We start from the raw sequence: 26568 nt of genomic DNA on the forward strand, positions 1-26568 counted from the left end.
CTCTCATAAGGAGTCAGCTAAGCAGCGGCCATGGTTTCTTCCGGGAACCGAGTTCAAACTGCAGCCGGATTTCCCCACGCTCCGGAGGGGGGGGGTGGGGATTCCCCGTCGGCTCCTTTCACAGGAAAGCCAGCTGATTGGCGGCTGCGGCTTCGGGGAACATTCAGGCTGAGGCAAAATGATCTAGCCGCTCTCCCTGATAGCCCTGCCGCAGCATAGATTGCCAGGGTGTCCCGATCGCCATTTTGAGCAATGGGACACGTGGAGGACGGGAGGAGTTTCCGCCTTCTCCCTCTCTCTAATTTCCTGCCAGCAGACAGGAAGCCCTTTTGCGTCCAATCACGGGGACGCAGAAGTGCTTCAGCTTCCCCCTTCAGAGACTCAGAATCATCCCGGCAGCCATTTTAGGGCCAAGCAAGACCCTAAAATCAGGTGGTGGCTTGGTTTCTGAGGGAACGAATATCTACTCCTTCATCTCTCCCCGGGTTTGCCGTTCTCTCCCTGGATAGTCACCTTTTAATAGCAATCCCTTTAAACTGCAGCCTAACTCCCCCCCCTCTATTTTTCCACCCCTTTGTTTGTCATTCGCTTCCTCAGTTCACAGAATAAAATAAAATTAAACAGAATACAAATAAATAATTAAATTTAAATAAATTAACTAAATAACTAAATTTTTTTAATAGCAATAATAGTAATAAAAGGAATTTCAAACAGCCTTTGCCCAACCCTGGTTCAACTACCCTGACCACACTTCCCTATTATTTCAGTTCCGTCCGCTGCAGCCAAGTGAACGTAAGAAAGGTGGACCCCAAAAGGGTGGGACGGCAGCAGTTTCTTTACCGGCCAGGCGCTCAGGAGAGCGGGAGAACCATTCCCTGCTATCCCTGCTTGCCAATCTCACCAACTGATCCCCTGCCAGAGCTCCCTCTCTGATAGCTCACATCAGGATGAAGGAGTCCACGGTGTCTCAGCCCCTGAGCATCACCTCCCCTCCCACCAGCCGCAAAAGACAAAAATCCTCCAAACAGGAGGTGGCAGGCAGGATCAAAGCAAAGGCTAAGTCCATTTCTGGAAGAAAACCTTCCAAGTTGGCGGAGAAACAGGCTAACAGAAGGCACCAGGCCCTGGAGAGGGAATTCTCCAAGCCACAAAAACAGGCTAAGGCAAAAGCAGAACAGATAAAGGATACATCCTTCGACCTTCCCTTGGGACCTTCCACCCAAGGAGTATGGTTCCGAGGGGTCCCCCCAGTGATTTGTGGTGGGACCACAGGCCCCACAGGTGGCACACACCATCCCTGAGGCCACTTTCACACCTACAGCGGCAGGTCTCAGGGAGGCGGAACCCGAGTCCCAAGCTCTAATTGAGCAGACGCTAAACAGGATGATGGCTGCTAGGACTAACCACAGACCAAGAACCGAATCCGTGATGGACATGCCCCCATCCAAGCCCCAATCAGGGGAGGCCACGTATCAGGTCTCCTCCTCTCCGTCACGGCCCTTCCACAGCAGGGAATCCTCCCCTATGGAGGACAACCAACTCGACATGTCATGCTGGGAGGAGGAGGACCCTCCTCCAGATCCTCCTCCATTTGGAGGGGTCTTCAACCCTGCCTTTTTCCTGCCCCTGCTCCACAAAGCCAGTTCAATGGCCAACATTGGGCCGGACCATATCCCGCAACCAGAACCACCACCCGGTTCAGATCCGTTGTTCTTAGAACCAGTGGTAACTCAACACCACGTACCCTATCCGACACTATTCCAGAGTACCATTAAGAAACAATGGGCATCACCGGGCACCTTCCCCACACCATGGGAATTTGACAAGAAGTTGTTCAGTACAACACCAGAACAGTCAGAGGACCTCGAGGTACCAAAGGTAGACGAACCCTTTGGCTTCCTTTTCTCCCTGTCAGCAGTGTCAGGGGACATGGCAGAAGTACTAAAGTCCGATGACAAGAGATGGGAGCTCACATTCCACAGGACCCATCAGGCGGTGGCATGGGCGGTAAGAGCCACCACCTGTGCATCGTTTTTTGCAAGAACCTCCCTACTCTGGATTTGGCAACTCCAAGCTAGACTTCCTCAGGAGGAGGTAAGGACACAACAGGACCTAAGCAAGCTTACTGCAGCATCAGAGTTCGTCTCTGGTGCCACAATGCATGAGGCCAGGTTCTCATTTAGAGTGATAGCATCCAACGTCTCAGCATGCAGGATGCTATGGCTCAGACATTGGCTAAGTGGCACCTAGCCACGCCCCCCTACCAGGGCGGGAAACTATTCAGGGAAGTGCTGAACCCTTACCTGACTAAAAACAAGGATAAGTGGAAGGTCCTGGCCCACTCCAGCAGGCGGGCTGACAGGCGCTCAACCCCATACGCCCGCAGGCAGTCCTTTCGATGAGGAACAGGCTCAGGCTTCCCCCAACCTTCCCAGCCATCCCGGCCTTACACTCCTTTCACTCCCAGGCAAGACCGGATAGGGCCAGACCCAAATCGGATAGGGCCAGACCCAAACCCAGACACCAAACTCCAAGCAAGCGGTCCTTTCGGGGAGGAGGCCGCCCCTACAGAAGGTTCAAATGACTCCCGAACAACCTTCTCCATAGGTGGCAGACTGGCAAATTTCACCCACCAGTGGGAAGCCACCACTATGGACGCCTGGGTTCAGCAAACCATACGTCTCGGTTTGTTCCTGGAGTTCGTATCCAACCCCCAGAACAATTCGTCCCTTGCCCTCAACCAAGAAACCCCACCAAAACCCCTCAACCAAGAAACCCCACCAAAAGCAACCTCATGCGAAAGGCCGTTTGACACCTCCTAGAAATAAAAGCCATAGAGCAAATGCCAGTGGGAAACCGGGACAGGGATTCTACTCCATCCTATTCGTGGTCCCCAAGTCCTCGGGGGGGGGGGAATGGAGGGCAATCCTAGACCTCAAGGGCCTGAACCATCATATTGCCCATCGAAAGTTCAAAATGCAAACCCTGCACTCCAACTTGGGCAGCATACGACATGGCGACTTCCTGTCGTCCATAGATCTCACGGAAGCATACCTTCACATCCCCATTGCTCACAGTCACCAACGGTTCCTCAGGTTCTGCTACAAGGGACACCACTTCCAGTACAGGGCACTGCCATTCGGCCTCTTGTGAGGCCCACAAGTCTTTACCAAGATCCTGGCAGTTCTGGCCACACACCTACGAACGATACTGGTGTGCATCCAGTGCTACCTAGACAACATTCTCATCCAATCACCATCCCCACAGGTCGCGCAATCGGACCTAGCATTGACAATCAGAGTCCTACAGGAGCACGGGTTCTCAGTCAACTTCAAAAAGAGTCAGACCAGCCCAGCCACCCACCTATTACACCTAGGCGTAATCATAGATACACTCAGGTGGCAGGTCTACCTGTCACAGGAGCGTCACAACAGCATACGTTCCTTAGTCTCCAGGGTATGCAGAGAACGAACAGTTCCCCTGGTCGTACTATCCCAGCTGCTGGGAAAGATGGTATCATGTATAGCAATAGTGCCCTGGGCGAGATTACATTACAGGAACCTCCAATGGTTCCTCCTTCCATTCCAGAGGCTGAAAATCAGCTCCTCCAACAGAAGGGTATGGGTCCCTCCAGAAACACTATGGTCCCTCAAGTGGTGGTCATCGCCAACGCTAGCCAGAGGGTCACACTTCAAGGAACCCGGCCGTCACACACTTACGATGGACGCCAGCCTATTTGGCTGGGGGGCGCACCTGCAGTCTATGTGGGTGCAGGGCCAGTGGTCCCAAAGGGATCTGGAACACAACATCAATTGGTTGGCACTAAGGGCCATACACCTGGCTCTGTGACACTTACACAACAGGGTAGCGGGACAACACATACTAGTCCTCACAGACGTGTCCGCAAAGGCACACGTGAATAGGCAGGGGGCAACCCAATCCAGGTCTCTCATGACAGAGGCCCAAGCACTGAGAGACTGGGCGGAGGAAAACCTCGCCTCCATCAGGGCCGAGCATATCTTGGGGGAGGCAAACAGACAAGCGGACTTTCTAAGCAGGTTGATCGTGGATCACGCCGAATGGAGTCTGCACCCGGACCTATTCACGGAGATAACACAGAGGTTCGGGTGACCAGTGGTGGACCTGTTTGTATCCCCGGCGAACGCCCAACTCCCAAGGTTCTTCTCAAGGCTCCCATCATCGGGGGCGGCCAAGGGGACTACTTTACGCATTTCCTCCTCTTCCGCTGATTCTGGCAACCATCCGCAAGGCATTGCAGGAACGGGCAGAGCTCATACTCGTAGCCCCACACTTGCCACAAAGACCGTGGTTCGCGGACCTGGGGAATCTCTCCAGGTCCCCTCCATGGGGGATACTCCCGGATCAAGTGTCACTCAGCCAGGGGGATCTACAATACCCAGAACCCCAATGGCTTCAGTTAGCCGCCTGGCACGTGAACACCAAATTTTGAGCAGAGAATCGTACCTGCCAAGAGTAATTTCCATGATCCAAGCATCCCGCCGACCGGCAACCAATCGCATTTATGACTCCACATGGAGAAATTTCTGCAATTGGTGTGAGAAGCGAATGCTCGATGTCTCGGGTCTAACAGTTCTAAACATACTGGAATACTTGCTCGATGGCCTGGATAGGGGCCTAGCTCCGAACACCATTCGCAGACAGGTCGCGGCGTTGTCCACTTTACTCACTTGCGCCAACTCAGTTCCCTTGGCACAGTCTCCCAGAGTTCGCGCTTTTGCCTCTCAGGCAAAACCATCCATGGTTCATAGGTACCCCTCATGGGAACCGCCACGTGTTCTTCGGGCCCTCACCAAGGCACCATTCAAACCCATTAAGACTTGCACTCTGAAGGCCCTATCCCTCAAAGTAACCTTTCTGGTTGCCATAACCTCGGCCAGATGCATCTCCGAGCTCGTGGCTCTGTTGGTCAGGGAGGACCTTTGCATCTTCCATCGGGACCGGGTGGTCCTCCGATTGGACCCAACCTTTATCCCCAAGGTTAACACCATGTTCCATAGGGCCCAGGAAATTGTCCTACCGAATTTCTGTGCCAACCCGTCTCATGCCCTGGAATGGCAGTGGCACACACTGGATGTCCGGAGGGCACTACAACACTGTATCAGGCGGACGGCACCCTTAAGCAAATCAGAAGCTCTTTTCGTTTTGCTCCACCACACCTCTAATGGACAGAAGGTGTCCGCCTCAACCATAGGCAGGTGGATCAGACTTTGCATTGCAGAAGCGTATCAGTCGCTTTCTCTACCAACACCAGGGCAAATCCAGCGCATTCCACTAGCAGCGCTGTGACCTCCGAGGCATGGGCCACACAGGCCTCTATTGAGGTTTGCAGAGCGGCGACGTAGTCCTCGCCTTCCCCATTCATCCGACATTATAAGAAAGACCGTTTTGCCTCTGCAGACGCTTCCTTCGGAAGGAGGGTCCTACAACAGGTAATCTCTACAAACACAACTTCGACCTCTTCTGATTCCTATCCATTGGGACAGTGAGGCTTTGGTATGTCCCATTGGTGGATTCTACGTCTCCAGTGCTGGAGAAAGGGCGTTGTCTTACCTGAACGCCTTTTCTCAGCACGGAGACGTAGAATCCACTCCCACCCTTAAAATCATTAAGATCATATTAGAGAACCGGAAGCCATCACATCAAAATTGTGGTCAGCTGCTTCACCTTCATCAAGAACGGGAGGAGCTACCCCAGGATGGGCGTGACATATTAGCTGACCCAGTCTAATGGGCAGGAAGGCAGAGTTAACCCATTGGTGGATTCTACGTCTCTGTGCTGAGAAAAGGCGTTCAGGTAAGACAATGCCCCTATTCATGTATTGCTGTTTGTGCAATGAGATATATTACAATAGATTTCTCTGTATATGTTCAGAAATAGTTCAAGTACTGTATATCAAGGATTTACTGATGTTTAGATATATCAACACAGAATGAATAGAAACTTACTCAGCAATTTAAAAGTCTAATCAGTTACCAAAATTTCAATACAGATAAACTGATGTCCAATTCTGTCCATAACCATGAATTATACCTTCAAGAATCCAGCAGTTACATATAGAATGACCTATCACCATTGGTGAGACATAAACAAGGGGCTGGGTGAAACAAGTCAAGCATAAAATTGAACTTCAAAGACTGCTGGATTCCAATACAAGCAACTGGAAAATTAAGATACAGCAATTAAAATAACTAAGGATCATGCCAAATAATGGATCATCTAAGATTACAGGTAATGTGTATAAGTTTTCAGGTAATATGCATACTGAATAGATTTTTCCCCCAAATCAAGCATCTGCAATAATGTATTACCTCTGAAGTGTTTTCTTTACAATCATTTTCTAAGAATCCTTTAAAAGGATTGCTTTCAAGTATTTCAGATAGTTTTATAAAAACCGTCTTCATTAAACAAGTATACACCATTCATACAGAAACTCAAAGTTCTAATTTGGTTACTAAGAGGCATAGGACAGTCTGTGACATCATTAGAATGTTGAGGTAGCTTTTAATGAAGTGTGTTAGACTATAAGAGGCTACTTGTCACAATAACACTGCAGCAGAAGACTTTATTAAATTCTGAATATTTCAATGTAAGATGAAGAAAGTTTCAGATATATTTGGTATGTCAACTTATCCATCTGAAGAAATAAAGAATATTAAAGATAAAAAAGCTCAAGGTACAGATAACTCTATGACTACTCTCTGTCTCTAGCCATCCAACAAGAGTGGAGAGACAAGGTTTACTAAAAAACACACTACCAGGGGAACATTGTCTTCAGGGACCTGGTCTCCTCCCACAAATATATGGATCATCCTCATATATCCGCATTTTCAGACCACTGTAAAATCATAGATATATAGAATAGATAGAACAGTGGTGGCGAACCTATGGCACGCGTGCCAGTGGCGGCACTCGGAGCCCTCTCTGTGGGCACACGTGCCATTGCCCCAGCCTCGCCTCCCCCCATGACCCCCTCACCCTGGAGAAGTCGCCCCTGAGCGTGGCCCATGTGGAGCAGCGCAGCCAAGGACATGGCAGCCAGGCAGTGTAGACAAGACTCTGCCCTCACACCCCATCATGCACAGTTGATGCTGTGGGGCACGGGCAGAGGGCGTGGCCGCCATGGCGCTGCCTGGGCGATCTGTGGCGGGCCCTGGAGGTGGTGAGTGGCCCTGCAGGTAGGCGGGGTGGGGGACAGTGTGGGGGCGGAGCAGGGACAGGGGGTGGAGCAGGGGCAGGGCCAGTTTTTGGGCACTTGGTCTCTAAAAGGTTTGCCATCACAGATATAGAACAAAGAAAGCTGTCCTACCCATATACCTTTATAGTGATCAAAAAGACAGATTCAAAAATACAGACACTTTATCTTCCCTAGATCTTTATTAATGACACAATTTATACAGTTTTTTTTAAAAAAGAAATAAATTACTTAAAGTTTTTAGGCTACTCTAAAGCTTTTAGCTCTTTTATGAAGTTCAAAATATTATTTCAGGATCTTTTATAATTTTCACAAAACTGATTATTTTGAGATCAGAAAAATAATGCATACAAATCCTTTAATTTATTTACTGATACAGTATAATGCCTAATTTATTTCTAAATAGTTAACAGTAAAACATAAAATAACAATCCATAAAAAAATTCAATCTCTTAACCCACATAAAGAGATAGAAATGGTGCTCATTTACCACAAGTTTAGATCAAAAGCTCACTTTGAACATACCCAGAAAGCCCAAAGCAAAGCAACCTTTATTTCTGGTGGCAACATGTTGCACAATGTTAGAGCATTGATGGAGGACCACTTTTTGGTGGATGTCTTTTTACTTCTCAGAATGACAGTCTATTTTTTGATGATGTTGCAAACAGAACGATTTGGAGCAAGGCAGTCCCTAATGTTACCCTATACCACATAGGACTTTACAGGTAAAAAAAAAATCAACATCTTGGACTCAAAACTTTACTGGCAATCAGTGTAGTAACTATAAAATAAGAGTTATTCTGCAATAGTAGGTATAATCCCCTGGCCATCTGAGCATTGAATTCTGTACCAGTGATAGTTTTCAAGGCCTTTTCAAAGGTCACTCCACATTCAGCATGTGGTAGTAGTCAGTAATAGAAGTATGATTTATGATCAGCTAGGCTTTCTAGTCAGGAACAGCTTTAACTAGTTACCAAAATCATGGGATCATCTTAATAAGTTGTTTGCCCTCACATAGGTTAAGATAATCTCCTGCTTGACCAGAAATCATCTATCTGTGACAAAGGACAGGTATTAATTGTATGATTCAAATTATAACCACCCTACTCCAAAATAAAGACCAGATCTAGTTTGTGCCTGCCTATGTTGATGGACACTGAAATTTCCTGGGACTAAATCATGGTCATTATGGGGGCTATAAATACCCTAGCCATTTAAGACCCTCAAAGGCATTCAAGACCCTACAGCGTCAAAACCCGAGAGATCCCAAAACCCATTCTCAGAATAGTCCAGGTTGTTCTCAAGCAGAACTGCACTCGTAGAGGTCCTGTTTTGTCTTGACAACACACCAAGACATAATTTTTTATCATTCATATATGGATCAATATCGGTTTCTGCCAAAGGGCTGAACCTATCTCCCTTTCCTATTCTTGGCATAGCAGCCATTGCTATAAAACTTGAACTTAAAGGTGGACAGTCCTTTAACAGAGCAACATCACCATCATTGTACAACCAAGTCTCATAATGTATGTCAAGCCTACATCTGAATCCACCTCTACACTGTGAATAGATATAGTCTGGTTTCATATAGACTTGGCATTTACCAAGGAAGCCTAAGGTATCTAATGATTCAATCACCCAGGTGGAACTACTAAGTTAGAAGAAGGGGCCTGTATCACAGTATGAGACTCTCTTCTGCAATTGCCATTCAGTGTTTCTCATCATATTGTCCTGTGCTTGTCATTGTCTCACTGACTATACTCACAACACACATACTCACATACTCAAAGTGAAAATTATGCTTTCACTTTGTCATTATGGGTACTGAGTGTAGATTAATTAGAAAAAAATGAAATTTCAACAACTGTAGAATTACGCTACAGCATAATAAGATTGATAAAAGTGAAAGTGGTTTGAATGCACTGTAACTCCTCCTCCTCTCTTCGTGGAGCTGCAACTTTGACCCTACTGAGAAGCTACAGAGTACATTACATAAGCACAGTAAACTTTTATACTACCCTTCTCCACTATTTATTAAATTTATGTGCTATACTTCTCACTGTTAGTGACTCTGGGCAGTTTGCAGCATAATAAGATAAAAATATAATACAAAACATTTAACAATTAGTAATATTAATCTTTCTTCTGATTATTCCATCCCGGCATCCTTCCATTCTCACTACAGCCTAAGGAAAGGAATAACTTGCCCCTCTATGTTCTCACTGACCTTACCCCTCCCTCCTCTTTTCTTCAAAGCAGAGCTTTCACCCAGGATGCAAGCACAATCCTCTATTCTACAGATCAACACTGAATCTTTCTTCCTGTTATTAGATACTTCTTTCTTTTCTCACCTTCAAATTTAATGGACAATTTGATTTAACAGAATCCTAAATAGTCTGTTAAATTCAGGTTTGACAGTAATGCTCTTCCATATTCCTTTTTTCACAGTTCTTTTTTTCCATTTGACCCTTGCCAGGCATATAATCATATACTTTACTATGGGTTTTAGTACTGTGAGTTAACAATCAATTTATAATCTGATCCCATTACATTATAAATTGATAATAAGTCTGACAACTTGTCAGATTTCATTCAACTATTTTTCTATTTGATATATGTACATAATTGAGTATCAAATATTATAAAAGCTCAAGTACTCAAAAGCCATTTGGCAGTTGGCAATATGGCAAGGATGAAAACATCCTGAATTATGGTCTTCAATTTCCAGGAATTTTTTAACAATCATAGTCAATAGCTAAGTGGGCTTATATAGATGAAGTATTACATTCTTTACTAAAATACATATGATCAATTATTTCATTTTACATATGGCACATTTCATTCATTAAAGTACTACATGGCACTGGCTCTTGATATTTTTTATTCTGTTAACATATACTGTATGTCCAACCTAATCACTAAGTAGAAAAATTATTGACTTTTTCTATCTTTTATAATTCTAGCAGGTTTCTTTAAATTATACAAAACCTTTCATACTATTTATACTAATGAAGAATCAATTCCTATGTGATAAAATATTGGGTTGACTCAGAGAAGAAGGAAGAAAATGCCAAGTTGTTAGAAGAAAGATATCTGAGTCTTTGAAAAAAAAAAAGAGAGAGAAACTTATCTCTGCCATGACTGGGATAGCTAAAAACAGAAGTAGAGAGCGGTTTTGACAGGTTTTCAATATTCTGTTACTATACCCTAACCATATTAAAGTATATTCCAAGACTTTTAGTGGCGCCTATTTCTTGACTTTCCCATCACAAAAGGCTGATACCCTGCTCTTTATAATCTGATGTTGGCATATTTTATTAATTATCCATATATTGTATGCATAATAATTTGAACAAATATAAAAAAAAATCTTATATTTATATGCAAAATTCTGTAATGCCTATATTTATCTGATCTGTGGTACTAATCAAATCAATTAATAATTTCTATATAAATAAAAACTATACCAATTTCAAGTCATAATTCAGTTTTTATTTGAAAATATATTCACTGAGGTATTTTGTTTTGTTTTTGCTCTAACATTTTTATAAACATAGACAAATTCATATGTTTTTCTTTTTGCATTTACATTTCATTATTTCATGACTCAGAAATACTATATTTAGTGAATGGTTTACATTTAGCTGTCAGATAATGTCAGTTTGAATGTTTTTACACTATCCAAAAATTCTCACACAAATTCTCTTGCTCTGGAACTGTTTCCTTCTCCATAAGTAATAGGCAACCTACGGTATATCTATTACTGCTAAAATTCAGCAGCACTGTTTGCCTAAAGCATTGTATTTATAAGTATACAGTTCGATACCCTGAAGAATGAAACAGAATTATCAACAAGGATAATTTCAGATCAAACCTAAATTCTTGTATTGTTTCCAAACTGTCACTTACAAACTAATTTTAAAAAACAGCAAAAGAAATACTTTCAGGAAGCAAAGTCCATGTTTTGCTTTTGCAAGTCTTTTTTTTTTTAACAAAAAGTACAAAGCCTTTCCTTTTCTCATACAAAAAAGCAATTAGTCAAGTGAATGTAACAAATAAGTCCGCAATAAAAATGTAAAACAACTAAACTTCCATATAAGAAGTTAAGAAAGTGTTTGGATATTTAGTCTTATATAGGCAACTTTCACATTATAGTTTGTAAGCCTGGTAACAACCTCCTTCATTCCAAAAGTATAGTTCTGGTTTTGCTAATTTTTGCTATTTTAACTATACCGATAATGGAATACTAATGGTAAAAACAAACCGTATTTGGGGAAAATATCTCCAAGTCTCTGCTCATCGCATCCAATGAGAATGACAAGACCCAACAATCCTTCTAACCACATATCAAGGGGGGGGGGGGAAGGAGGCTATGGCTTTAAACATTTTAAGAAATAACTGCAGAACCCAGATTATAAGAGTAGCTGAAAAACTGAAACCTTGAATGCTGGATAAATATGTTGAGAATATCTTGGACCATCAGAATAAAGAATTCAGTACTAAATCAAGTAAACAATTGGAAACACTATTCAATGAAGTTAAAGCCTTAATATTTTGGAAATACAATGCAAGGCAATAGACACTAGAGAAAACCAGATATTTGATAAAATGTAAGTTATTTATTTATTTATTTAGTGTGTGGTATATCATACAGACTAGCAATATATATTAACATTTCACTTAGATTAATAAAACACAATAAAATATAAATGTTTAAAAGGTTACGTTCAAATACCAATATCTATGTCAGAGGTCCCCAACCTTTTGGGCACCAAGGGACTGCTTCCGTGGAGAGTTTTTTTTCTGCGGACCACAGGGGCATGGTTTCATGTACTGCCTGCATTCTGCAGATGGGGCTTTGCTTGTTTGCGTGGCCCGGTTTCTGGCATGCCGCGGCCCAGTGCCGGTCCACAGATCGGGGGTTGGGGACTCTTGGTCTAGGTCATCTAACCACTGAAGTGCAGCATTCTTTACATTAAAACAAACAGATAAGTCGAGGTGGTCCTCGACTTACAACCACAACTGAGCCCAAAATTTCTGTTGTCAAGTGAGAAATTTGTTAAGTGAGTTTTGCTCTATTTTATAACCTTTCTTGCCACAATTGTTAAGTGAATCACTGCAGTGCATAAGTTAGTAACCCAGTTGTTAAGTGAATCAGTCTTCCCCATTGACTTTGCTTGTGAGAAGGTTGCAAAAGTTGATCACATAACCCTGGGACACTGCAACGGTCATAAATATGAACCAGTTGCCAAGCATCTGAATTTTGGTCATATGATCATGAGGATGCTGCAAAGGTCATAACTGGGAAAGATGCTCATAAGTCACATTTTTCAGTGCTGTTGTAACTTTGAACAATCACTAAACAAATAGTTAAAAGTCAAGGACTACCTGTACTGGACCAGTATATGCCCTGAGGTTATACTTGGTCATGATGTTTGACATCATGGGACCTCGCATCACACTGAAGGGAGAAGTCTATGCCCCACATATAGAGTCCTGGCAGACGCTGTGTGAGGTGCAAATCCTATTCAGGATTGTCCACTTCTGATATGGTAATTCAATGCCTGGAATCCTGTTTGTGGAGTCATTTATGTCTACCTATTTCTGGGAGTTCAGCAATCCATGTGGCTTTCCATTGGGAACTGATGTTAAAGTTGCTGGGCAGATGTTGCGCCAGTACCAGTGGGGCTTCCTGGATTTGAGGCTTCCAGCTGATGAATGAGAAAGATTGGCATGCATCAATAGGAGTGAATTGTTCATAATTTTTCTGTATTCTCTCACTAATGCATCTTGCCTTTGTACAGATGGTGGTGCTACATGGCTCAGGACAGAAAGCCAGCAAGTCAGAGTGCTTTTAATACTTCCACTTATAATCCTCATGGTGTCGTTGAGTCTGGTTAACTTACTAGTAATGGCAGTTGTTAAGCCAGGGACCCAGTCTTCTGCTGCAGAGTAGACCAACCCTAGTGTTGATGACCCGAGGGTGGCAGCTGAAGCTCCCCGTTTAGTTATAGAAGAGAGTCTGGTCCAATGTTACTCCAAGATACTTTAGGTATTATAAGACAGTAAGTTGTTGTTTAAGATGACCTTGGGGGCTTCATATGCTAGCTTGTTGTGAATGTGGAAGCACAAAGTTACTGTTTTGCTGGTGCAAGGAGTGAGCCTCCAGTCAATGAAGAATTTTTCCAAGATTTTAAGATCTTTGGACAGAAGAATATCTACCATGTCTATGTGTTTTTCTTGTACTGCTCTGCCAAATCATCAGCATATCCAGATTTGCATCTCCTTGTCGCTGGCATATCTGACACAATTTGTATAACAACCCATCCTCCCAAACTGTTGATATGCTGCAGTTAGGTGTATGAACACAGCTGTGGTTTTGAGGCCTTGTTGAAATTCTGTTTCAATATAGCCTGTGTGAAGGGGTCTGAAGCTAGTTTGCCTCCTCATGGTGCACTCTGGATAGTGCTACAGCATGAACTAAACAAACTAGCAATTGCTGGCAGCCAGACTACTCAGTAGACTTTCCTGTCTCTCAAAATGCATGGCAACAAAGACAATTGAAAAAGAGGCTAACAGAAAACAAGAGGGCTAGATATCACTAATATCACACCATTACCTTACAATAACTCATTGTAGTAGTTACTGACAGACAATCCAAGCAAACTAATATCTATCAGAGCTTGATAAGTCTGAATGAATGAATGACAAATATAGGCAATCCTTATTTAGCAACCACAACTGAAAAGGCAATTTTGTTGTTAAGTGAACTGGTTGATAAGCGACACTGCGACTATGCTTATAGTCTTACTTCAACTTTCTTTGCTTTGCAGACTTGTGAAGGTCATAAATGTGAGCACTGATCACAAGTCACTGTTGTAACACCATTGTAACTTTGACAGTCATTGTACAATGCAATCAGTAAACAAGAACTATTAATACTATGCTTGCACTATATTTTTCAGAAGTAACATAAATCATTAAATACAATATAGAAAACATCCTCAATCTTTTCTTGAGTTTGTCAGCAGTTGGTTTATATTTTAATAGTTCTTAACTCATTTCCTGAATAAAAACTAAAAATCAGGATGAGTACTTTCAACAAATCACCAAGAGGATTTTTTTTATTTTAATACTTTCTAGGAGAAAACAAATTATATTGATCTTTTGCAAAAAAAATACAAAATAATCTGATGGAAGTATGAGTCAAACAAACGTTAATATATAACAACCCGATTATTTTTCAGGTATTACAAGACTCTTTGCCTTATATATGAGAATGACTGTTTTTATTCCAGGCCAAACATGAGCAGTGGCAATCATGGTGAGGGCTAAAGGATGTATGGGTGTGTGACAGAACAAGCAAAATGTCAGCTGACATAGTACCATCAAAGCCTTACCATTTTGTGTAGGCAGGGATTAATTGGTCGTAAAAAGAGAGTTTTATTGACATCATATACATATACAAACAGGCAAGGCTTTAACAACATTGCTGTAACCACCATCGTGCCTATTTTGACACCCCCCCAATGCAGATATTACCAAATATGGGATTAGCAGAGTGAATCAGAATTTATGGATCCATGTAAAGGCTGGGAACAAGAAACAATTATGTTTCTTCTCAACCGCCCAATTACTTTAAATCGGTGATAAGTTTTATAAGTGATAATTATATAAAAAAGTAGATCAAAGATTGAACCATCCTTTCTCTAATATCTTGTCTTGGATGTAATTACTTCAGATGTTTTTTCACAAACCTGCAAGTAATACCAGAGGCAAAATACTTTGAAGTAGCAAAGTATAAGATTCCTTATCACTCACATCACATTTTGGGTAGCATTTGAACAATTAACAATGATTGGTTGGATTTTATAGTCTTAGTCCAAAAAAACAGAAAGCAGTTTAAGGACCTTTAAAATATACAAATATGAATCTAAAGAGTAACTGTTTTCTGAAGGACGTCAACATGAATTTGTATAAAGTATTGAAACTTGAACTTAATTTTGAATATACTGTTCATACATTATATAATTGATACTTTATATAACTTAATGAGTAAAATAGAGTTGTTACCTTAAATTGTTCATACTTCAAAACAACTGGTATGTTCTCAATGTAATGTAAGAATGCTACTGCTGGTTGCTTTAATTAAGCCACAAACCATAGTTTGTAACCACAATAGCTTTCATTTTGATTAAGAAAAATTTGCACACCAAAAATATTTCTCTTATTTTCTCTATATAAATATGGTAATGACTAGATTTTCATTGGGTGCCACATTCTTAAAACCTAAAAATTAGGATAAGAACACTTTAGGCCAAAAATGGCAAATCAATGAATGAAACAAAGCAGCATAGAATATTACAATTCAAACTACTATACTCTGTTTCTGCCTCCATTATGGTAAGAAAAATAATATAACTAATCTGGGATCCTACTGAAATTCTTTATATTTATATCTAGAAACACTATGCAAAACATTTGCAAAAAAAAATTGGTGTAAACATCTCAACTATTAATGCAATCATCTCCAGAAGATGGCTGCTCCAAAGGCTTTCCAAGCAAAATACTCACATGTGCAGAGCTATAAACAACATTACTGTTGTGATTATTAATGAAGCAGCTATGTATGCATGTATACCAAGTTTCATAGAGGATGAAGATGCTTTAATACTTAAAGAACAGGTGTTTTTTTTGGGGGGGGGGTAACTTGCTTCATGAAGCAACTTTAATGAACGCTTTGTGCTGCATTATCTAGTCGTCATAAATAGAATTATCCAGCAAATATTTATTGGCATTTTATTTAGGCACTAATGAGGCTATCCCTGGCCTGATTTCCTCTGAGGGAGTCAAACTGAAAGTCTCACAATGAAATTCAATGCTGTATATTTGAGAATTTCTGGAAGTGCACTAAAAATAAGCTAAATGTATTGATCACAGAGAATGGAAAAATATTATCTGTGAATATAGTCTTTATCAACAATCCTTATGTCAATCTACATGATTTTATGGTACAAATTACAAATTATTTAAGACAGAATGATGTAATGGATGAAGTATTCTCATGAAACATTTTACAATTTAAAGTCCAAGCCAGAATAAAGAACTTTTTCATAAATGATTACCAATCATAAATGCAAATTTTTAAGTTATCACAAGAACCTCTGTAATCTTTTTTGATACAATCTAATTGCCAGACTGAAATCACTTTGAATACTTCAAAAAATGGTTGATCATCTTTTCTTCTATTATTCATATTATATTTCTAAGACTTTTTCAAAGAGGGACAGAATAACTCAAATACATTAATCTATATATTTTTGTGTTTTATCTACATCAGAGGTTGCTTACAATTTCTAAACTACAGAAGTCTAAAGTGAGTCTTCCACAGGCTTTCAAAAGATGTTAATAAACTGTATTTTTTAAACTGATTTCAAGGGAAAATTATAAAATGGATGGTAAACTACAATACAATTTAACAGTAATCATATTAACTATATCTAATTAAATATGAAAAAAATGTTCTATATTCAATACAATTATATTTTGCAGTGCTAAGACCATGAAACTCTCAATCCTGAATATAAAGAAAATTGACACATAATGAATTACAGACTGACTCCACGTATTAAATATGAAGTAATTACAATGTGAATAAAAAGCAAAGCTACAGAAATATGAATCAAAGAATGTTGAAAATATATCACTATAACTGGGAGTAGATACTCAAAGAATACACATTATATATTTTTCAATGGCATATAGTTAGGGCAATGTGACATTTCCACTTTTGTTCACATTACATTTTTGAAATGCATGCCCACTCATAATCACCCCAGAGTGATTTCTCTTTGCAGAGAAATTATGTTCTTAAGAACTTATCACTGACATTTATTTGGGGTGAGGGGTGGCAGATGGAAGATAGCTCACAGGCTAACAAGGCTTTGCACAAAACATACAACATATGCTCTTTTTGCAAAGAAAACAGGTTTAAAGATAACACAGACATGGACCAAGGAGTAGCTAACAGACTTTTAGGAAAGCAGCAGTTTAATCTCATCAGAATAACATATTAAGAATCTCTTCAAATAATTGGTAATAAGATCATACCTCATGAATTAATTCAGTACCTAATCATATGTTCATACTAATAAGTGACCAATATAAATAATTTGCTATCAAGTCCTATGCACATCAACTCATCATAATACAGGGTTGTCAATTTGCATATGTAATTAAATAACTGATACTGATATTATACCCAAATTGCACAATTTACAGTTACTGTATTATTCCATACAAAACCAGAAAAATTAGAACTATTTCAAAAATTTCAATGCTACTGTACAAAAAATCCATGTTTGTCCACTCAATACATTAAACTTGAGTCAATACTTTTTAAAATTAAGATGTCAGAACTTAGTACACATTCTAGTAATGTGACATTAATGATGAAGCCAGTTAAAATGCACATTGCACTAAGCCATAATGAGATTTAGTTTTAGTTTAACATAATCTGCAGACCTGTATATGATTCTTTATTAATATTTGGAGGGGAGGGTTGGTGCAGTGATCTGTATATTGCCTAAGCAAAACATAACCTGCTGAGGTTCAGTGCTATGTATGCATCAGAAAAAAAATAACTGATAATTACTTAAATATTCTCTATTATCAGAAATATAAAATCTGATTCATATTCAATACATTAATTTTTATACATATACTTTGCACGCAGAATCACTAACTTTTATATGGGGCTATCCACCTACTCTCTCTATGCATGTTGTAAAAGTTCTATGCCAGTTACTATCAGAAAACTTTTAAACATTCATTAATATCAAACAATTTCATGGAAGGAACAGTAATACTCTGTGAACAATATTCACCCACCAACATTTTATAGGCTCATCTGTAAAAAACCAAGCAGAATGAAGAATATTTATCCTGACTACAAACTCTGCTTCTCTTAGTCAAGTTAACTTTTGTGTACATTAAGCATTTGTTGCATAGATCTCATTTACCAAACTTATCAGGCAAGTGGAACATGCAGTGAACACTTTCCTGATAATATATTCAAATACTAAGTGTTCTCAATATGATTACACATATTGATTACAGTCAAAAATAACAAAACTTCCTTAAAAAGTTTAATACTTTATCCCTGAAAGAATCCCACTGGTTGTGCAGTCACTTCAAAATCAACTAAACAGAAAAATACTGCAATATTTCATTGGTTCTTAAGAAGCTTCTACTCAAATAGTTATTAATGCAAGAAGATTTAAAGAGCATTTTGAGCGCAAATCTAGTGAAATAGGCAGAAGATAAATATATTTTTTAAAAGCTGACATGTAAAATTTGTGAATTACATGAACTCAGGTGAAACTATAGAAAACCACTAAATTTCTATGTAATCTGGAATGGATACTAAGATTTTATTTTTAATCGAAGTACTGCTTCAAAACATATTTTCAATAAGTAATTGTAGAATGTACTGCTGTCAATGACAGCTGCCAAATAATTTGTTAAATGGGCATAATTTCTATCTTTCTATCTTTACAAAGGCCAACTATTATTTGCCATTATATTCCTTAACCAATAGTGAAACTTTTGCTTAGGTCAAAAAGAAAAGCCATTGCTTTTCAAATTTATAGATATGTGTACATCAACAGATTCAACAAACAGATTCAAAGACTGAAAATCCCCAAGCCTTCATGTTACAAAAATCCTTGATGAGAGAATGCCCTTATGTTTGTGTTTCCAACCTTCAGTTGAAGCAAATGTCAACCGAAATCATCACAAGGTATGAAGCAATTATGGAAGAAAATCATCCCAAAAAATTCTTCCCAAATGACAACTGTGCCCTACTTCAGAACTAGGATGTTTTGCCTTCTGATTTCAAACTCTGTACTGTGTGCAGTTTCGTTTATCGATACTGGCTCCAAAAGCAACTTTGCAAACATCCCAGGTGGCCCCGCCGTCAGAGGCGCGACAGGTACGTGGCCGAATCCCGTTGAGTTAATTTATTCTTCTGTGTAAAAAGGCTCGCACCCGTATCAGCGAAATTAAAAGAAACAACAGATCCCTTACAAAGGCCTGGGAGAAGCGTCCTTCCCTGGGGCAAATGACGGCCCCTCCAACCTCCCTCTTCGTTTCCTGTGACGGAAACTTGGGCTCTCCATTGCTCGCCAAACCGCGGCACCGGAGCTTGCTGGATCCCTTAGCTGCAGGGCCGACTTCCTTCCCCCCTCCCTCCACACACACCCCAGCCTTAAGAGTCACTGACAGTCCGGGTCGAGGAAGCGAGAGAAAGAGCGCAACGAGGCTCCCAGGCAAATTAGCCAGGAGAGGCCGGCGTCTCGTCCCTTCGCCAGGCCGAACCAAGCCAGGCCCTGCGCAGCGACGCAGCCTCAGTTCACTCACCGGGAATGCTCGGATCCGCATTTTGGTGTCTCTCCGGCTTCCCGTCCCCTTGCTCAGGTTCGACATTTTGGGGCTCGGCGAGAGCGGAGCCCCTTCCTGGGGACCAGGAGGAAGCGGCGAGGGAAAGGGATCGGGGAAAAAGCTCCCTCCGGCAACAACAACAGAGGCGCCGGCGACCTTTACTCAGACAGTAGACAGTAAAAACCCAAGCCGTGGCAGGCCCAGGCCGTCTATTTTCACTCAGCGGCGACTCTCTCAGCCTCCTGCACCTCCTCTTCCTCCGCCGCGATGGCGGCCAAACATCGCTCAGTGCGCAGGGCCGAGAAGGCCCCCCTCCCCTCTCCCCGAGGCACAGACACAGACGGATCAGGCGGGGGCGGCGGCGCAAGAGAGAGGGGGGGAGGGAGGAGAAAGGGGAGGAGCACAGCCGGCGGGGAGGAGGGATAAGGGGGAGTGGCGTGGAAACCCAGCGAGAAGGGAGAAGATTCGGTAAATCTCGCGAGATCTCCAAACGGCTGCCGCGGTAAACGAAAAGTGGGGTGGGGGAGGAGTATTGTCTTTCTCCTCGACCGCCGCTGGGGGCGCGCGAGCGAACGGGGCTGATAATTGGATGACGGCGGCGCGGTGGCGATAGGATTTCGTTGTCACGCGGTAAAAGCTCAGAAAGAGGAGGGCTAATTCATACGTATCGTTGCTCGACTAATTTCCCCCCATCCCCTCGCTTCTTGTTTGCCTGACACGTTGTATGGATACCTAGTTCTGGCAATCCACACATCTTTTGTGATCTGTTTAGTTTCTTGACTGTCAAGAAACAAAAATGACAAGAGATTTTAATGGAGTTAAAACTATGGAAATTGGTGGCTTTCACAAATTTAATTGAAAATGTCACACGCATATGTATCGCATCGCAAAACCAGTTTCAGAACCAATTCAGGCTTCTAATAAATTAATTTACAGCAAATCAAAACTCAGGTTGATTTTAGACAGATCCATATGAAAATGGTTGTAAACTGCCATCTAACTCAAAACCTTATGTGTTTTGAGAGAACTCTATGAAATAACAAAAAGCAGATTATATATACAGGTTGTCCTGAGCTTATGACCACAAATAAGCCCAAAATTTCTGTTGCTAAGCGAGACATTTGTTAAGTGAGTTTTGCCCCATTTTATGACTTTGCTTGCCATAGTTGTTAAATGAATCGCTGCAGTTGATTAGTAACCCCATTGTTAAGTGAATCTGTCTTTGTCAGAAGGTCGCAACGGGTTCACATGACCTTGGGACACAGCAACAATCATAAACATGAACCAGTTGCCAAGCATCTGAATTTTGATCACATGATCATGGGACTGCTGAAAAAGTGGTAGTTGAAAAAGGGTCATATTTTTCAGAGCTGTTGTAATTTTGAACGGTCACTAAATGAACTGTTGTAAGTCGAGGACTACCTGTATTAAGGCAAAATGCGTGTTGTCAACCAACAGGCATTTTAGATTGCTTTCTGCCTAAACACACCTGAATTCAAGTCTCCAATTTAAGACCAAATTCCTCCCCCCCCCACTGTGAAACTAAATTAGGATATGCATATATCTTATTCCTCTCGCTACTGTTTAAGCAACTATGTGTTTGTAAACTCTACATGTGCCCAGAATTCTGTGCTTCTCTGTCCTACAAGATAACAGGAGACTAATCCTTAGTATTTGCAAAGACAATATAAATCCAGAAAGAGATGTGTTAAACCAGGGGTCTTCAAACTTGGCCCTTTTATGACTTGTGGACTTCAACTCCCAGAATTCCTCAGCCAGTGTGAGCTGAAGTCCACAAGTCATAAAAGGGCCAAGTTTGAAGACCCCTGTGTTAAACAGTGCATACTATTATTTACTAGAGTAGAATCATGTCTTTAAGATGGACCATAATGGTAGCTAATAAACAGCTACAAATAAATTAGATATGTTTGGGAAACCTGTAAACGTGCCCTGATGTAATGGCTATATATAGAAAGAAGTATTTTGTTTAAATGAACTGAACACATTTCCCCCATGTAAAAAGAAATGTACAAAATCATAACAGAAATTTATTTTGTTTACTTTTTTGTGAGCAGAGCTTAATATCTTCATTTCCAAGTGTTTCAGACTAGCAAATAATATAATCCTGTGCCCACTTTTGAGTAGAAATGTATAAGATTGGTTTGCATATCTCAATTGAGATCTCAAGCTACTTTTGGAATTTATTCCAGTGAGGTAAAATGATTATTTAACTATATCTAAGATATAATATTTGCTTGGTCAAAAACAGGCCTGGATAATAGACTTAAATCATTACTGGCTGGGTAGAAATAGACTTTCAAGTAGCCAATATGAGGGACAATAGTACATTGGGCTGTACATCTTATTCACATTTTCAGGGGCCATTTGAGGGACATAAATGTGTATTTTGCTTCTTCAGAGATTCATGGAACAAGCTCTGAGGGGTGGGTTTTTTTTCCTTAAAACTTTCAAATTGGCTAAAAAACATGCTGGAGAAATGAAATACTGCTTCACAGTAAAAAGTTAAAATACAAATCATAAACATAAGGTTGTCATAACAGTAAGGAAAGATATTTCGTGAAAACAACATTTAACAAACCATTGATAGGTGTGTCCATTCATTATGCAAGTTTCCTATTAAAGGTTTAAGACTGAATGACATGCCAGGAAATGAATTGCTTAGGTCAAAATAAAACAACAGCATATATTTCTTGTTACATTTTTACTAGCTATCAGTATTCTTTTAACAGGAAACAAAAGTATCTTTTATAAATAAGTAATGCTGGAATATATTGAATTTAACTATGCCATTGTAAATATATTGCATTTATACCTATAATCTGGATTAGATAACTAAGAAAGCCAGTATTTTTATTATCGGATTCAATTAGAATTCTAAAATTTAATTGGTGGATAAATTAATTTTATAGGACCATCTATATAGGTATTATTTTTTAGAATGCAAAACAAGCAAAAAAGAAAATGACTTAATTCCTTTTGAGACATATATTTTTATTTCTTGATAAAATGGTAATAACTATACTTCCCCCACTAATTACATGAATTACTCTATTTGAAATGCAAAGAATGGCATAATATGAATGTGAATCTGTCATTCTGCATATCTGCTTTTTCATAAAATTGAATATTTTCTGGAAATGTCATTCTGAAGCTAATAGAACTGAATAGGCTTCTTGTTCATGAGCATCTTCCTTCATCCATCTCCCCGCTTAAGAGAAGTTAAGAATTTAATTTTTAAAAAACTTTGATTTGATTCTGTTAGGTGCAAAGTATCAGGACTACACTTTAAGTTCCAGTTAACAAGATTTATTACTCAAGCCTGTATATAAGAATCTAGGCAACTAATTGTTCAGCACTAAATTGGCACTATATAAGAATCATTGGAATTCAAGGGGGGGCTGGACTTGGATCATTTGTGGACACATAATCATTCTGAGTCATCTCTTGACTCTGTCCCCAGGCACTCTTCTTTTATAGGTTCTCTGGAATTTGCCATACACACACACACACACACACACACACACATATACACACACGTATGTCTGTATATATGTGTGTGTGTGTGTGTGTATATATGTGTGTGTGTGTATACACATTATATATGTATACATACATTATATATATATATACACACACACACACATACATACATATGTGTATACATAATATGTGTATATATGTATATGTGTGTGTGTGTGTGTGTATGAAAATATGTCCTGTTTGTTATTTACTTCTAGCTATAGTTAAAAAAAGAGGAATTCGTAAAGATGAGATCAAATGCTGCTATTTTTAGGTGAATTCCTATGGCATGTCTGTACCAACTTTGAGCTGTTTGTTGTTTGACAGATTTGTCACATGGACTTCTTAAACCAAGAACCACAGAATGGGATGTTGAAATGATGCAAGAACAGTCCTACACCATTATGCACATCCCCCAAATAAATACAGAATACAAATACAAAAATTAAACATGCTAGAAAATAGCAAAATAAGAAAGCTTCCAGTTAGCAACTGATAATCTGGAATGTGAAGTAGAAACATAACTTCCATATTTAAATTATAGATATTTTGTTTCCATAATAATAAAAAAGAAATATGTCCAGCATTTCAACAACTATCAAAGAACTTAAATGGATAAAGAAAAAGGTATGTTTTAATTAAGAATTACCATGAAGTTATTCAGAAAGTTTGATTCCGTTTTCATTCAAATCTTTTTTTTTATTTTCAAGTCTTTATTTTTTCAAAGGCCTTCCTTTGTATTGCCTGACATAAACTACATAATTTAATGCATGTATATAACATAATATGAAAGAATTAAACATGCTTTCATAATGGCAGACTGAAAAAAATTAAATATAATTTGCAGTTTGGCAAAATTAATTCATACAATATGCAAAGCTTAAAATGACCTGCATCATTTCAGACTAATATTTTTTTCTTCTAGGTACAGTATTTTTATTGTGGGTGCATCTTCAACCACATGTGTAGAGACAAAACTTAGCTTGCTTATATCCAAGCCTTATTTAGGAATTAAATTAATCAGATGTTTAAAAGTAATCCATTTTGGTATAATGGTTAAAGTCATGAGGCTAGAAAGTGGGAGACAGAGTTCTAATCCTGCTTTAGGCTTAAAGGCAGCTGGATGACCTGAGGCCAGTCACTCTCTCTCAACTCTAGAAAGGAAGCATATTCTCTCTCTTTCTTTCTCTCTCTCTTTCTCTCTCTCACGTGTGTGTTGTTGACTTCATTTTACATCTATGACACATATTTAAGAACTTACCTTTGAAGTGTACTTAGAAGTCCTAATTACTGATTTCCTGCTTGTTATTTTTAATATAGATTAGACTTTCCTCATCCCTTATGAATGTGGAAAGCAGACATTCAATTCCACCTTTTTACTATCCTGTAATGTATAAGTGATGAATATTTTTCCACTCTGAAGGCCACCTTTCCCCCCCTCTATTTCCCTACCATGAAGACATATGCTAACTGTGCAACAAAAACCCACAATAGGTGGTTCTCAAGCCACATATAGGCTATTGGTATACTATTCCTCTCTGGCATGTATGTATGTAAGTATGTGTGTATGCATGTATTTATTTATTTATTTGATTTCTATAGCTGTCCATCTCAACAAACGACTTGTGGGTGGCTCATAATTCAGAAACATATATTACAATTAAAATCTTTAAAATAATAAACAGTAACAGCCATTAAGACACTAAAACATTAAAATGTCTAATTAAAGTACATACAAAGCAAGACATATGGCTTGTTAACAGTATAGCCAGGAGATGGGGCCCTTGGTGCATGTAGCGCCCTAGGCGGGATGGGGGGTGGGAGATAGTCAGGTCTTTAAAGCTTTAGGAAGACTAACAGGATTGGGGCCATTCTAATCTCCGAAAGGGAGGATATCCCACAGGGGCTGCTGAAGAAAAAACTCATCTTCTAGTCCCCATCAGCCAGCATTTTCTCTCCCTGCCTCTTTCTCAAAGATACCCATCCCCCATGTTTCTGTTTTAAACAAAGCTGGTCTGAGGTCGATGGTATTACAAAATTATTTACAAATAATATTTGAAATATTGAGTCCATGGTTTTTGTTAAATTTGTAGAGTTATGTTTCCAGGATGATGAATGCAAAGTACATTGGCTGCTTGCAATGATCTTTAGGATATTGGTCTTGTATCATGGCTTCTTCCATCTGATCTCAAGGGATAAGAAACAATGATTCAAAGTGATTCATCATGTTATCAAACAATAAGATTTTAAATGTACATCAATACTTACTCAAGCAGTAATAGAAAAACAAAAGGTACTCAATGGAATTCCTCTTCCAGTTTTTGCCATCCAGGTGGTCCTTGACATGCGACTGTTTAGTGACTGTTCAAAGTTTCAACGGTGCCCCAAAACGAACTAATGACCCAGTTTCAAAGTTCTGACAGCCAGGACCGTTGCTGTGGTAACATGGCTGCATTCTGGACACTTGATACTTGACTTGCTTTTATTTTTATTTGCAGTGTCCCATGGTCACATGACTCCAATTTATGATGCTTTTGCCAAAAACGGCCATTCCTGTCTGGTATTCAGCAAAACACCCCACAGTGAACAGTGGGTTTGCTTAATGACCACAGGGTCCACTTAATGACCATGGATTTGCCAAATAATTTGTAAACCATTGCAAAAAGGTTTGTAAAATTGAGTCAGTCACTGGGTGACCCACTTTATGACCATCATGACTCACAACAATAATGGAAGGCTCTATTACAGTTATAAGTTGAGGATGACTTATATCAACAACCCTGAAAATCACTCAGTATACTTACATTGTTGAGAGTGAAACTGAACTTGGATCTCCCTAGTCCAAGTCTGATATCTTAACCACTATACTGGAATTGTAGAGTTGTGGAGCAATGGTAGATATTATGATTCTGTTCATTTGTTGATATACTACAGATATCAAATATAGATATACTGCTCTATCAGATAGGTAATATGCCAGAACAGCCATTTTCCAGTCTCCTATTGACTTTAGTGAGAAGGAAGACAAAAGAAAAAAATTATGTAAATATCTTTTTTCAAGAGGATTTTAATTTTAACAAACATTTTTGTTTTAGGGTTTTTTGGGTGCATTTTAATGTACATTGCTGCCTATGCCTACATGGGAATTAAACCTAAGATTATATTGAAATTTAATTTTACAATTTTTACAGTTTTGCACTTGCATGTTAAGAATTGCAATTAAATAACTTAGCTTTGGAAGCTGAGGATTTTCCATTATATGACATATTACCTGTTATTTATAGGAGGTTTCAAAAATTTCAGGAAAAAACCGTTGGATCCCATGGGCAAGGATGGCACCTCTCTGCTATTCA

General features: G+C 39.8%; 1 protein-coding gene across 1 annotated transcript in view; it reads right to left on the bottom strand.

Moving 5' to 3' along the window:
- The window catches only part of CUL3 (cullin 3), a 46705-nt gene extending 26659 nt beyond the window's left edge, over nt 1-20046 (bottom strand). Inside the window, exon 1 of the mRNA XM_039332179.1 lies at nt 19655-20046. Coding sequence (XP_039188113.1) covers nt 19655-19720 — 66 coding nt within the window. The 5' untranslated portion in view covers nt 19721-20046. The remainder of the gene's footprint in view (nt 1-19654) is intronic.
- Between the last annotated feature and the right edge of the window lie 6522 nt (nt 20047-26568).

Source organism: Crotalus tigris, unplaced genomic scaffold, assembly GCF_016545835.1.
Source record: "Crotalus tigris isolate CLP2741 ecotype Arizona unplaced genomic scaffold, ASM1654583v1 scf7180000024453.458620722:586385, whole genome shotgun sequence".
Classification (NCBI taxonomy): domain Eukaryota; kingdom Metazoa; phylum Chordata; class Lepidosauria; order Squamata; family Viperidae; genus Crotalus; species Crotalus tigris.